This window comes from Vipera berus (assembly GCF_964194415.1).
Source record: "Vipera berus genome assembly, chromosome: 6".
Lineage (NCBI taxonomy): Eukaryota > Metazoa > Chordata > Lepidosauria > Squamata > Viperidae > Vipera > Vipera berus.
Genome location: NC_138208.1, coordinates 23518303 through 23532543, shown reverse-complemented (window position 1 = coordinate 23532543; position 14241 = coordinate 23518303). Strand labels below are relative to the sequence as shown.

Genomic DNA, 14241 nt, shown 5'->3' with positions numbered 1-14241 from the left:
GTTTTAAGCCTGATTTACTGTTTTTAATTTAAAACATTATTTAAAATGTTTTCATTAGGTACTGTAGCTAATATAAAGGCTCATGTGAAATGGATACACACACAAATACAGAAGAGAAAAAGCTTTTACTTACTTCATAGTAACTTCGAACTGCATTGCAAAAAGCTTCATCAGCCACAATCTGTGTCTCTCCATTTAGAAATGCCTGGAACCGCTCTTTCACCACTTGTAGTTGTTGTTTGTTAAGCTGAAGGAAGAAGAATACTGTTAGCAAATCCACACATTTCTGTTTATTCCAATATTTCTTTTCTTTTTCTTTCTTTCTTTCTTTCTTTCTTTCTTTCTTTCTTTCTTTCTTTCTTTCTTTCTTTCTTTCTTTCTTTCTTTTTCTTTCTTTCTTTCTTTCTTTCTTTCTTTCTTTCTTTCTTTCTTTCTTTCTTTCTTTCTTTCTTTCTTTCTTTTTCTTTCTTTCTTTCTTTCTTTCTTTCTTTCTTTCTTCTTTCTTTCTCTTTCTTTCTCCTTCCTTCCTTCCTTCCTTCCTTCCTTCCTTCCTTCCTTCCTTCCTTCCTTCCTTCCTTCCTTCCTTCCTTTCCTTCCTTCCTAGAAGATAGGAGAGTTGGGGACAACCTCACATCGAGAGGCAGGATGTTCTAGAGGGCAGGAGCAACAGCAGAGAAGGTCCTCCTCCCAGACCCCGGCAGCTGGAATAATTGGGCTGATGGGACCCGCAGCATGCTTCCTCTACCAGCATGAGTGGTATGGGCCAATCCCAGTGGGGTGAGATGGTCCCTCAAGTAACCTGGACCCAAGCCATGAAAGGCTTTAAAGATGATCACCAACACCTTAAACTGCACACAGAAGCAGACTGGTAACCAATGCAGCTCATGGAGCAGTGGTGTTACAGGGGCAATTCTTGAGGGCCCCCCAAAACTACCCACGCTGCTGCACTCTGAACTAGCTGTAGCTTCTGAATGCTCTTCAAGGTTAGCCCCATGTAGAGCGCATTACAGTAACCCAGTCATGAGATGACTAGGAACTGAACGACTGAACACAGTGAATCCTGGTCCAGGAAAGGCAGCAATTGGCATACAACACGAAGTTGGGGAAAGGCTCTCCTAGCTGCGACTACCACCTATTCCTCAAACAAGAGTTGCAAGTCCAGGATAACACCCCCACACACACACACAAGTTTCAGACTGGTCTTTCTGGGTAGTGCCACCCCATCCAGAGTGGCAAAGTTCCGGATTACAGAGCCCTGTGTACCCCAGTCACTCAGTCTCACCAGGGTTCAGTCAAAGCCTATTGTCCCCCATCCAGGCCCCCACACTCTCCAGGCACTGCAAAAGGATAGCCACAACATCATTTGGGTCATCAAGAGTGGAAATATAGAGTTGCATGTCATCAGCATACAATATATATCTCAACCCGTGGTGACATATAATCTCATACAGCAGTTTCATAAAGGTGTTGAAAAGAAGTGGAGAAAGTACCAAGCCCTGTGGTATACCACAGAATAGTGGCTGAGGGCTGAATCTCTCACTTCCTATTAATACCGATTGGGACTTCCACAGAGAAAGGAACTGAACCAGTGTAGAACTGTGCCACCCATTCCCATCCCCTGGAGCTGGCCCAAAAGGATACCATGGCCCATGGTATCAAAATCCACTGAGAGGTCAAGGAGAACAAGGATGGTTGCACTACCCTTATCTCGCTCTCACCAGAGTGTGACCAATGCTGTTTCCACCCCATAACCAGGCCTTAATCCAGACTGAAAGGGGTCCAGATAATCCATCTCATCCATGACCCTCTGCAGCTGCCAGCCCACCACCTTTATAAAATTGCATTAAATTTTCCTTCTTTCCAAGTTTGCTCTTTTGTTTGTTTAATGTTTGTCAAATGAAAATTACAAATTCAAACTATCAAAATGAAAAAAATAAATAAATAGGGGATGACAGGGATGATAGATACATCAGTGCATTTACACATGCTCCCTTAAGGATCTCTTAAATATGAGGTGAGATCTACAGAAGTTAAGTTAGAGTTAAAATTCTGAAAGTTAGTAGCGGAGACAACTGAATCAGGCAGAATATTCCAAACTTTGACAACTCTGTTACAAAAATAGAATTTTTTTTTACAATCAATCTTCATTCACATTACAAGTATTTTGCAATTTATGATGATTTCTTCAGTGACCAAAATTATAATGGGCTGAATGAAAGGTCAGATATATGGCCATCCCAGCAACCCCATAGTCACATCATCAACATTTGGCTGCTTGGCAACTGGCTCACACTTATGACTGGTGAAAGCACCCATGACCATGTGGTCACTATTTGTGATCTACCCTGCTGGCTTCCCCACAAAATCAATAGGAAAGCTGGCAGCCAAGGTTGCAAGTTGCTAGGGTAGGTCTCCAAAGCTAAGGAATGTGATTGTAAAGTACAATGGCATTGCTTAGCAATGGCAATCCCTATAGCCCTGGTTACTGTTGTTAACTGAAGCCCATGGTTGTTAAGCAAGGCAACTTCCTGCCAGCTTCCTACAACCAAGTTACAAGACCCAAAGGGCCAGAAGGTAGGTAAGCAGCTGCTGCTGAGAGGAGGAGGGCACAAGGTGATATGTGAAGATGTGAGGAAAGTACAGTGAGGGTTGGGGAAGGCTGCCCAGAAGAGTGTGGGGGACACATGATGAGGTTTGGGCAGGGTACGTGGGGATACACGAATGGCTGGCACAGTGCAAAGGTAAAGAGATTAGGGGAGAGTGTTAAGGTGGGTAGATCTTCAAGGCCATATACAGCTAGAGAGCTAAAAGGAAATACATCTTTTTTTTTCCTTCTGTGGTCCTCTTCCATGATCCCCACGTCTCTTCCAGAGAGACTTCAGACTCTTCAGAACATATGTGGGGCATTGATGGCCTATAAAAAGAATAGACAACTTGATTTATCCATTTGATCTATATCAATGGCAGCAGGTTATCCAGACCTGAGAAACCATATAACTTTCCACCAAAATACAGATAAAAATGTGTCTTCTTGTAAATATTAGCTATTGACCAACAACTAGAATTGTATTTCTGCTTAGTCTAAATACTAAGACAGAAGAGTTTTTGCAGTGAAGGTATTGCTTTCTGTTAGGAAAAATGAGAACTACAATTAAAATATCACGATTATAATAAGGGTAAAGCACTGTACCATATTTTTTTACATTAATCCCTATTTTAAACAGGAGAATGTACTTTTTAATTGCTGCAGTCGATCTATAATTTCACCGCATAAACGTTTCATTACAATGCTACAGTTTCACTGCATAAATATTTCCAAGTTTCTTGAACCTGATGGCCTAAAGGAACTGTTGCTAAAATGACAGCAAGATTTTTAATCAGTCTATAATCTTTTGTCACAGGGGGCTGGGGTAAGTCTCTGTCATCTTGGATCAAGTCATTAAAATATTTTCCTGACAATTTAGTGCATCAGAAATAAACCATGACAAATAAATGCTAAACCTTCTGTCCATTTCCTCTAAAATGTGAATAGCTCAGATTAAGCAAGGAAAATATTTTCTTTCAAAAATCAAACAGCACTGGAAATTCATTACCATTTGTCTCACTCATACTATGTTAAACAGATTCATTGTTCCCAGAAATGCTTTAGGATTAGACATTGTCACCTGTTTGCCTTACCTGTTAGCTTAATCATTTACATTTTCACATAAAAATCTTAAGAACTAGCTACAACACTGGCCTTTTCCATCCTGTAGGGAACAAAACAATCCATGTTGACTTTTTCTGTTATTTGCTGATCACACTTTTATCAAACAAGCTTTTGATGCTTTTTTTATTCATCTTCTAAAATATACAGCAATATTTCTCACCTTGGCAACTTTAAGATGTGTGGAGTTTATCTCTCAGAACTCCCCAGAAAGTTTTGCACTCTAAATTATTCAAAATTATGAAATTAAAAACATAAAATGTATATGCTATAGCAGGGGTCCCCAACCCCTGGTCCATGGACCAGTACCAGTCCGCGGCATGTCAGCAACCGGGCCACACAAACAAGGAAAGCCCATCTGTAGGATGCAGGCAGCACACAAAACCACACCTCCTCCAGTCTGCAGAAGAACCTCTCTCCGTGGAACCGGTCCTTGGTGCCCAAAAGGTTGGGGGCCTCTGCACGACTGTTTTTCAAACTTGGCAACTTTAAGATGTGTCAATTTTGACTCTCAGAATTGAAAATGGAGTTGAAGTCCACACATTCTAAAGTTGCCAAACTTGAAAAACACTGTACTAAAGGACTTCTCTATATCAGGGACATATCTACTAATTATTATTTTACTCCAGGAGAAAACCAGGAAGTAAATATACATTTCCTTGCATAAATCAATCTATAAATCTTTGCATTTTCTTCAGATACATCTTCTTAAAAACAAAAATGAAATGACAATTGCCTCCAAAGACCATTCAAATTGCTGTGGCCAATTATAATTTTTAGTGTGACAGAAGGTGAAATAATTAAATTTACTGCGAATATTAACTATATTTACTCAATTTAATATACACTTAATCAAAATTATATCTTCCACTAAGCTTACTTTGTACTGTGAAGCCAAATGGATCCCTTAGTCCCCCACACAATTGTGTATCTCTGTGTTTGCACAGAAGGCTTGTCACATGCAATTTGTCCTTCAAGGAAAATAAATCTCCCTCAAGCGGCGCTAAATACCTCATGGCTTATATGGGCAAATTTCTGCAGCTTTCTTGGCACAATTCAGAAGTCATTTTCTACTGCCTTCTTCATGGATGTGGTTTTTTGTTTTGTTTCTTTCCAGATAGTCCCCATTCAAGGACGAACCAGGACTGACTCTGCTTAGCCAAGGTTTGCTACATGTAGCCACTTAAAGGATCTATCCAATATGAAATCTATTAAATTTTAGTTGGAGAGCTGGCATAGCAGTAAACAATTTATGAATGCATGGCCACAGATTCTTCAGATCTTATTAGCTGCACCCCTCTCCGCACACACATACATTCAGCTCTTTTCCTCTGCAGGTGAAAATACAAACTCTCATTAATATAAATGGAAGAGAAGAGGCTTTAGATAAGTTCCACCAAAATTTTAAAAATCTCATTGCTGAAATGGATACATCTATTTGATGAATGGGTTGCAGAACACCTGGCCATCTGCAAAGAAAATGAATCTAATTATTGTTAAAACTACTCTTCTGTAACCAATGAAAATGAGGCATAACTCTTCCCACAAGGCTGTTTCAACAGTTCTTTTCTATAAATTGGCATTTAGGTCTCAGAATCAGCTCTGTCACTTAATTTCTTGACCAAGTTCTTCTAAGTTTTCTAGGCCTGACTCCAGTAAAATGAGTTCTCAAGCAGAACATTGTAAGTTCCAAAAATCACTTTGGAACTCAAAGCCCACCTCTGCATTGTCATTCAGTTCTTCAATGTTATATTACCTTTATTCTGGAGATCAGATTAGTGACTAGGATGTGCCAATGAGTGGGTGGTGACTTCTTTACCATACTATTACTCCTCCTATTCCACTAGCCCATTTCTAGACTGATACTTCTATGTAATAAATAGGAAAAATACAGAGAAATAACCATCAATGACGCATGCAGGAATGATCAGTTTATGTAGACTGAAAAAAAATGTTGTTTCAGAGTAAATCCCTTGTTCATACACTCTTTGCAGCATACTATTTTTTTTTACTATAAATCCCAGTTCTCAAAAGCACATTTTTTAAAAATAGCCAACATACGCTGGATCATGGAGAAAGCTAGAGAGTTCCAGAAAAACATCTACTTCTGCTTCATTGACTATGCTAAAGCCTTTGATTGTGTGGATCATAACAAACTGTGGCAAGTTCTTAAAGAGATGGGAGTACCAGAACATCTTATTTGTCTCTTGAGAAACCTATATGCGGGCCAAGAAGCAACAGTGAGAACTGGACACGGAACCACTGATTGGTTCCAAATTGGGAAAGGTGTCCGGCAAGGCTGTATACTGTCGCCTTGCCTATTTAACTTATATGCAGAGCACATCATGAGAAAGGCAGGGCTAGAGGAGTCAAAAGTTGGAATTAAGATTGCTGGAAGAAATATCAACAACCTAAGATATGCAGATGATACCACTCTAATGGCAGAAAGTGAAGAGGAACTGAAGAGTCTCTTGTTGCGAGTGAAGAAGGAGAGTGCAAAAGTTGGGTTGAAACTAAACATTAAGAAAACCAAGATCATGGCATCTGGCCCTCTCAATTCCTGGCAAATAGATGGGGAAGAAATGGAGGTAGTGACAGATTTTATTTTCCTGGGCTCCAAGATCACTGCAGATGGGGACTGTAGTCAAGAAATTAAAAGACGCTTGCTCCTCGGGAGGAAAGCCATGGCAAATCTAGACAGCACACTAAAAAGCAGAGACATCACCCTGTCAACAAAAGTGCGTATAGTCAAGGCTATGGTCTTCCCAGTTGCAATGTATGGCAGTGAAAGTTGGACCATAAGAAAGGCTGAGCGCAAAAGAATTGAGGCCTTTGAACTCTGGTGCTGGAGAAGACTCCTGCGAGTCCCTTGGACTGCAAGGCGATCAAACCGGTCAGTCCTAGAGGAGATCAACCCTGACTGCTCTTTAGAAGGCCAGATCCTGAAGCTAAAACTCAAATACTTTGGCCACCTAATGAGAAGGAAGGACTCACTGGAGAAGAGCCTAATGCTGGGAAAGATTGAGGGCAATAGAAGAAGGGGACGACAGAGAATGAGGTGGCTGGATGGAGTCACTGAAGCAGTAGGCGTGAGCTTAAATGGACTCCAGAAGATGGTAGAGGACAGGAAAGCCTGGAGGAACATTGTCCATAGGGTCGCGATGGGTCGGACACGACTTCGCAACTAACAACAACAACAAAAATCAATAGGATAGCCCTTCTTTTTTCATTCACTATGTAACATGAGCAGAAATTACAGAGTAAGAAGAAATCTTGTATGGAGCTTCTACATAAAATGTTAGTGATATTTAGGTAGGCCTCGATTTACAACCACAACTGAGACCAGACTTTCCATTGCTAAGAAAGGGACTGTGTCCGATTTCATGTGCCTTTTTGCCAATCCTGGCAGTGAAGTGAGTCATGCAGTTGTTAAGCAGATCCGGCTTCCCCAATTGACTTTGCTTGTCAGAATACAGTTTAGGAGATTGCAAATGGCAGTCACATGACCCAGGATGCTGCAATTTTGGTCATGTGACCCTGGGGAATGCTGAAACTGTTGTAAGTGTGAAGACCATGTATACATTGAGATTGGCTAAGCCTCCCTTCGTGAGCTTCATTCAATGACTTCCTTTCTATTGCTGAAGGTTAGCTGCAGGAATTACCAAGTACGTCTAAAAGATGTTATGATTGGTGGCTACGTGGGGACTGTTGAAACATCTTTTTGTATCAGCAAGGAAGTGTAAATTGGGGCAGAAGCCAGAGTTGGGAACAGAATGGGTATTGTGACTGCTGCTACAGAGTATCTCCATAATTCATCCACATACCTGCTCAATCTTCCCAGGATCTTCCCTCCCTTCCCTCCACAGCTGTTACCCCAAAGTGCTACTGTTTCACTTGATCTTCCCAGCTGCTTCCTATTCTTTCTCCCTCAACTCAGTTTCCATTTGTGCAATTAGACAAAGTAGCAAAATACAGGTAGTTTTTTTACTTATGACCACAATTAGGACCCAAAAATTCATGACTGTGTAATCATTAAATGACAGCACCTAATTTTACAACTTTTTTGCATGGTTAAGCTAATCACCACAGCTGTTACATCAGAAATCATGTGATCATAAATTGCAACCTTCCCTGGTCAGCTTCCCCAGCTGGAATTTAACTGGAAGGTCATAAATGATGATTACATGACACCAGGATGCTGTAACCACCAGAAATGTAAGCTGGTTGCCAAGTGCCTGGATTGCAATCAAATGACTGCAAGGATGCTGTGATGGTCATAAGTGTAAGGACCAGTCATAAGCCACTATTTTAAGGTTGTAACTTTGAAGGGCAACTGAATGAATAGTTGTAAATTGAGGACTAACTGCACCTAAAAATCCAGCCAGAATAACTGTATTTTTCTTTACAAAAATTTTGGCCTTGTCCATCATGAGAAGAAGAAAAGCTACAATGGAGGTAGTGAGGGAAAATATTTCCTTCATTTAGACACAGAGAGAATGATGCCTTAAGGTTTTATTGATAATGAACATTATCAGAACATTGATCAAGATAGAAAATAAAAAAGGAAAAAAAACACAAGGAAATGAATATTCATAGCAATAACTTTATGGAAAAAAGAACAAAGGAAGTGTAAGAAAAAAAGAAATATGGATTAATTGGATATATGGGGGTTGGGAATCATTCCTCTAAAAGCAAATACTATTAAATTAAGAATATACCATATATTTAACTATTCAATTTATATCCTATCTGTCCACAAGATGTTCAAGCCAAGTTAGAAGACAATAGCCCTGGGAGGTAGACTTGGCTGAGAATGATTGGTCCAGAATCATCCAATGAGTTCCTGTGACTGAGAGTGGATTTAACCTTGGTCTTCCCCACCCCCAATCCAATAATTAGTATACCACATTGAGATTACATTTATAGCTACTAATTTATTTTTATGCCACCAGATTTCTTCAATTTGTATTTGAAAACCAGTATTTTCTTAGAATTATATATACAACATGGCTGCTACAATCAGCTGTTTCCCTGGAGTAAATACTTTCACTTGTGCAAAGGATAGAATGCTGTCTTAATGTTGTTCTATTGGAAGCATACAGAAAACTGGGGTGGATACATTCCAGATAAGGGTATGGTTAAGTAAATGAATGCCAATTTCAGGTCTCTTCTGTCTAATCGTTTAAAAACAAATGATTAGCCTTGGGTAAGTTTTTCTGTCACAATTGCACACATTAATTATTCTTAACTTAGTTGCAAGGCTCACAGGGGAAGGTTTAACTGAAAAGAGAGGTGTTTGGTCTAGTAACATCCTAGAAGCTTCATGGAAGGTGGAAAAACAACTGGCCAACATAGTATCCCTTCATTACTGTAGGGTTAAATGCTATACCAGATGAAACATAGAGTTATAATTCAGCACTATGAGTGCTCCATCAAATCTAAACCAAAGCAAACAAATTAAAGGCAAATGTGAAACTGGGAAGAGAAATAAACATACTATACTGAGCTTGTTAAAAAAAATTAGCTCTCACCACTATGTAGAAAAGTTACTGAGCACTGATGATGTTATCTTGTTTCGTAAAGAAACATCTGCAAGATAACAACCAAGTCAAAGAACACCAAGAACTCCTCATCTCAACCCTGAGCTACAAACATTATCCTCTAACAGAAATGCTACTTGTTGCAGGAAAAAATAGTCATGTCACTCATTTGATTTTCCAGGTTCACATTTTTATTTAAACACCAAGATCTTATGTCTTAGTGACTATCTAGCCATTTGAAACCTTCAGTTTGTGAGTCATTAATCCTGACACAAATTTAAGAAAATTGATGTTTACTTAATACAGCATCTTCTGTATTAAGTATTTGCTATAATAAGGTGTCTTGTTAATGACTATAAAAGCAAACATGTTTTTCCAGAATAAAAACTGCATTTCTTTTATGCTCCAATTATACAGTTCTGTAACATATTCTCTACATATCACATTCCTCCGCCTATCCTGCTTTCTTTGACAAGGTAGTACCTAGTAACTACTCTTGATTAATGTGCTACCAAGAGTCAGACCTAGTTCTAATATCAATAACATTAATTAGGTTGTCAAGAGACAAAGTCTAAAAAGTGAACTAAGCTTGTGCAGTGCAATTTCAAGATTTGCTCATTTATTAAGAGTTGCAATCAATAATAAATTAATAAAATTAAGATTGTTGCTGTTGTTGTTAGCTGCGAAGATGTGTCCGACCCATCGCGTCCCCATGGACAATGTTCCTCCAGGCCTTCCTGTCCTCTACCATCTTCTGGAGTCCATTTAAGCTCACGCCTACTGCTTCAGTGATTCCATCCAGTCACCTCATTCTCTGTCGTCCCCTTCTTCTATTGCCCTCAATCTTTCCTAGCATTAGGCTCTTTTCCAGTGAGTCCTTCCTTCTCATTAGGTGGCCAAAGTATTTGACTTTCAACTTCAGGATCTGGCCTTCTAAAGAGCAGTCAGGGTTGATCTCCTCTAGGACTGACCGGTTTGATCGCCTTGCAGTCCAAGGGACTCACAGGAGTCTTCTCCAGCACCATAGTTCAAAGGCCTCAATTCTTTGGCGCTCAGCCTTTCTTATGGTCCAACTTTCACAGCCCTACATTGCAACTGGGAAGACCATAGCCTTGACTATACACACTTTTGTTGACAGGGTGATGTCTCTGCTTTTTAGTGTGCTTGCTAGATTTGCCATGGCTTTCCTCCCCAGGAGCAAGCATCTTTTAATTTCTTGGCTACAGTCCCCATCTGCAGTGATCTTGGAGCCCAGGAAAATAAAATCTGTCACTACCTCCATTTCTTCCCCATCTATTTGCCAGGAATTGAGAGGGCCAGATCCCATGATCTTGGTTTTCTTAATATTAAGTTTCAACCCAGGTTTTGCACTCTCCTTCTTCACCCGCAACAAGAGGCTCTTTAGTTCTTCTTCACTTTCTGCCATTAGAGTGGTATCATCTGCATATCTTAGGTTGTTGATGTTTCTTCCGGCAATCTTAATTCCAACTTTTGATTCATCTAGCCCTGCCTTTCTCATGATGTGCTCTGCATATAAGTTAAATAGGCAAGGTGACAGTATACAGCCTTGCCGGACTCCTTTCCCAATTTTGAACCAATCAGTGGTTCCGTGTCCAGTTCTCACTGTTGCTTCTTGGCCCGCATATAGATTTCTCAAGAGACAAATAAGATGGTCTGGTATGCCCATCTCTTTAAGGACTTGCCAGAGTTTGTTATGATCCACACAATCAAAGGCTTTAGCATAGTCAATGAAGCAGAAGTAGATGTTTTTCTGGAACTCTCTAGCTTTCTCCATGATCCAGCGTATGTTAGCAATTTGATCTCTAGTTCCTCTGCCTCTTCGAAATCCTGCCTGTACTTCTGGTAGTTCTCGATCCACATACTGCTGGAGTCTAGCTTGTAGAATTTTAAGCATAACTTTACTAGCATGAGAAATGAGAGCAATGGTGCGATAGTTTGAACATTCTTTAGCACTGCCTTTCTTTGGAATTGGAATGTAAACTGATCTTTTCCAATCCTGTGGCCACTGTTGAGTTTTCCAAATTTGCTGGCAAATTGAGTGTAGCACTTTTACTGCATCGTCTTTTAAGATTTTGAATAGCTCAGCTGGAATACTGTCACCTCCACAAGCTTTGTTGTTGCTCAGCTTTTCTAAGGCCCACTTCACTTCACATTCTAGGATGTCTGGCTCGAGGTCAGTGACCACCTCATTGTGATTATCAGGGACGTTAAGCTCATTCTTGTATAGTTCTTCTGTGTAATTTTGCCACCTCTTCTTAATCTCTTCTGCCTCTGTTAGGTCCCTGCCATTTTGGTCCTTTATCATGCCCATTTTTGCATGAAATGTTCCTTTCATCTCTCCAATTTTCTTGAAAAGATGTCTGGTCCTCACTATTCTATTGTTTTCTTCTATTTCTTTGCATTGTTCATTTAAGAAGGCATTCTTATCTCTTCTAGCTATTCTCTGGAATTCTGCATTTAATTGGGCATATCTTTCTTTTTCTCCCTTGCCTTTCGCTTCCCTCCTTTCCTCAGCTATTTGCAAAGCTTCCTCAGACAGCCATTTTGCTTTCTTGTATTTCTTTTTCTTTGGGATGGTTTTGGTTGCTACCTGTTGTACAATGTTGCGAACCTCTGTCCATAGTTCTTCAGGCACTCTGTCTATCAGATCTAATTCCTTAAATCTATTTGTCACCTCTACTGTATATTCAACAGGGATATGATTTAATTCATACCTGACTGGCCTAGCGCTTTTCCCTACTTTCTTTAATTTAAGCCTAAACTTTGCAACAAGAAGCTCATGGTCTGAGCCACAGTCAGCTCCTGGTCTTGTTTTTGCTGACTGTATAGAGCTTCTCCATCTTTGGCTGCAGAGCATATAGTCAATCTGATTTCTGTGTTGACCATCTGGTGATGTCCATGTGTAAAGCCGTCTCTTGGGTTGTTGGAAAAGAGTGTTTGCTATGACCATTGTATTCTCTTGACAAAATTCTATCAGCCTGTGCCCTGCTTCATTTTGTACTCCAAGGCCAAACTTGCCTGTTATTCCAGTTATCTTTTGGCTTCCTACTTTAGCATTCCAATCCCCCATGATGATAAGGACATCATTTCAGGGTGTTAGTTCTATAAGGTGCTGTAGGGCTTCATAGAACCGGTCAATTTCATCCTCTTCAGCACCGGTGGTTGGGGCATAGACTTGGACTACTGTGATATTGAATGGTTTGCCTTGGATTCGAACTGAGATCATTCTGTCATTTTGAGGATTGTATCCCAGTATTGCTTTTCCTATTTTTTTATTGACTATGAAGGCTACTCCATTTCTTCTGAGGGATTCTTGCCCGCAGTAGTATACCTGATGGTCATCTGAATTAAATTCACCCATTCCTGTCCATTTTAGTTCGCTGATACCTAAGATGTCAATGTTTAGTCTTGTCATCTCTTGTTTGACCACGTCCAGCTTTCCTTGATTCATGGATCTTACATTCCAGGTTCCTATGGAGAAAAAATCTTTACAGCATCGGACTTTCCTTTCACCACCAGACATATCCACAGCTGAGCGTCCTTTCGGCTTTGGCCCAGTCGCTTCATTCTTTCTGGCGCTACTAGTACTAGCCCTCTGCTCTTCCCCAGTAGCATATTGGACGCCTTCCGACCTGAGGGGCTCATCTTCCAGCGTCATATCGTTTTGCCTTTTGGTACTGTCCATAGGGTTTTCATGGCAAAGATACTGGAGTGGGTTGCCATTTCCTTCTCCAGTGGATCACGTTTTGTCAGAACTCTCTGCTATGACCTGTCCGTCTTGGGTGGCCCTGCACGGCATAGCTCATAGCTTCATTGAATTACGCAAGCCCCTTCGCCACGACAAGGCAGTAATCCATGAAGGGGATAATATAATATAATATAATATAATATAATATAATATAATATAATATAATATAATATAATATAATATAATATAATATAATATAATATAATATAATATAATATAATATAATATAATAATATAATATAATATAATATAATATAATATAATATAATAATATAATAATATAATATAATATAATATAATATAATATAATATAATATAATGATATGATATGATATGATATGATATGATATGATATGATATGATATGATATAATATAATATAATATAATATAATATAATATAATATAATATAATATAATATAATATAATATAATATAATATAATATAATATAATATAATATAATATAATATAATATAAATATAATATGCACCATTGATGCTTTGTAAAATGAGTTGATTCTGTGATTAGAAAATTAAAATACAAACCATTCAAGGCAAATATGTAGCTGGAAGACCTGTGATTTTTTTTTATAAATATAGAAAACTAAAGACTGATCTTCCCAAGTGAAAACAGAAGGTTCCTTGTGTTAATTTTGTTGAGAAAAGATATTCAGTGTAACTCCCCAAAGGTATAGAAGAGAATTAATCAGGATGTTATAGATAATAAACATCAATGTATTTAATTTGATAAAAAATAATTTGAGGCTACTCAGTGTGGGAAGGACCTACCCCATTTAATGTTTGAAATGAAACTAAATCTATTACTGTCTTACAGTTGATGTAACTGAATGCAATACTGCTTGAAACAAAAGTACAGTATCTCTTTTTTCCCTTCCACTACAAACATTAATTTTTGGCATTCTTTCTACAAATTGAAAGGTTAACAGGCATAAGAGGTAGTACAAATACTTTTTATGAACCCTTTAAAATCTTTGTCATAATAACTAAATCTTTGACACAGGAACACTTTAATTCCCAATTTTTCAGTGAAACGAATATTTGAGTCTTGTGCATTCACAAAAAACATAATAAAGCCAAGTATCCTTTAAAACAATACATTCAAATATTTTCTAAAGTCCATTACAATAGGTTCAATTTTTTTCCTTCCTAATAACCAAAAAAGTATCAAAGCAAATTAAGAACAAATAGAAATATAATCTGGCTCTA

The 14241-nt window shown here is 38.8% G+C and overlaps 1 protein-coding gene across 4 annotated transcripts in view; it reads right to left on the bottom strand.

Annotated features, from left to right (window-relative positions):
• CADPS2 (calcium dependent secretion activator 2) overlaps positions 1–14241 on the bottom strand; it is a 373090-nt gene that overhangs the window by 294103 nt on the left and 64746 nt on the right. For all 4 annotated transcript variants that reach the window (XM_081331670.1, XM_081331671.1, XM_081331672.1 and 1 more), the window contains exon 2: positions 134–247. In XM_081331670.1, the coding sequence (XP_081187796.1) occupies positions 134–247 (114 nt within the window). The remainder of the gene's footprint in view (positions 1–133; positions 248–14241) is intronic.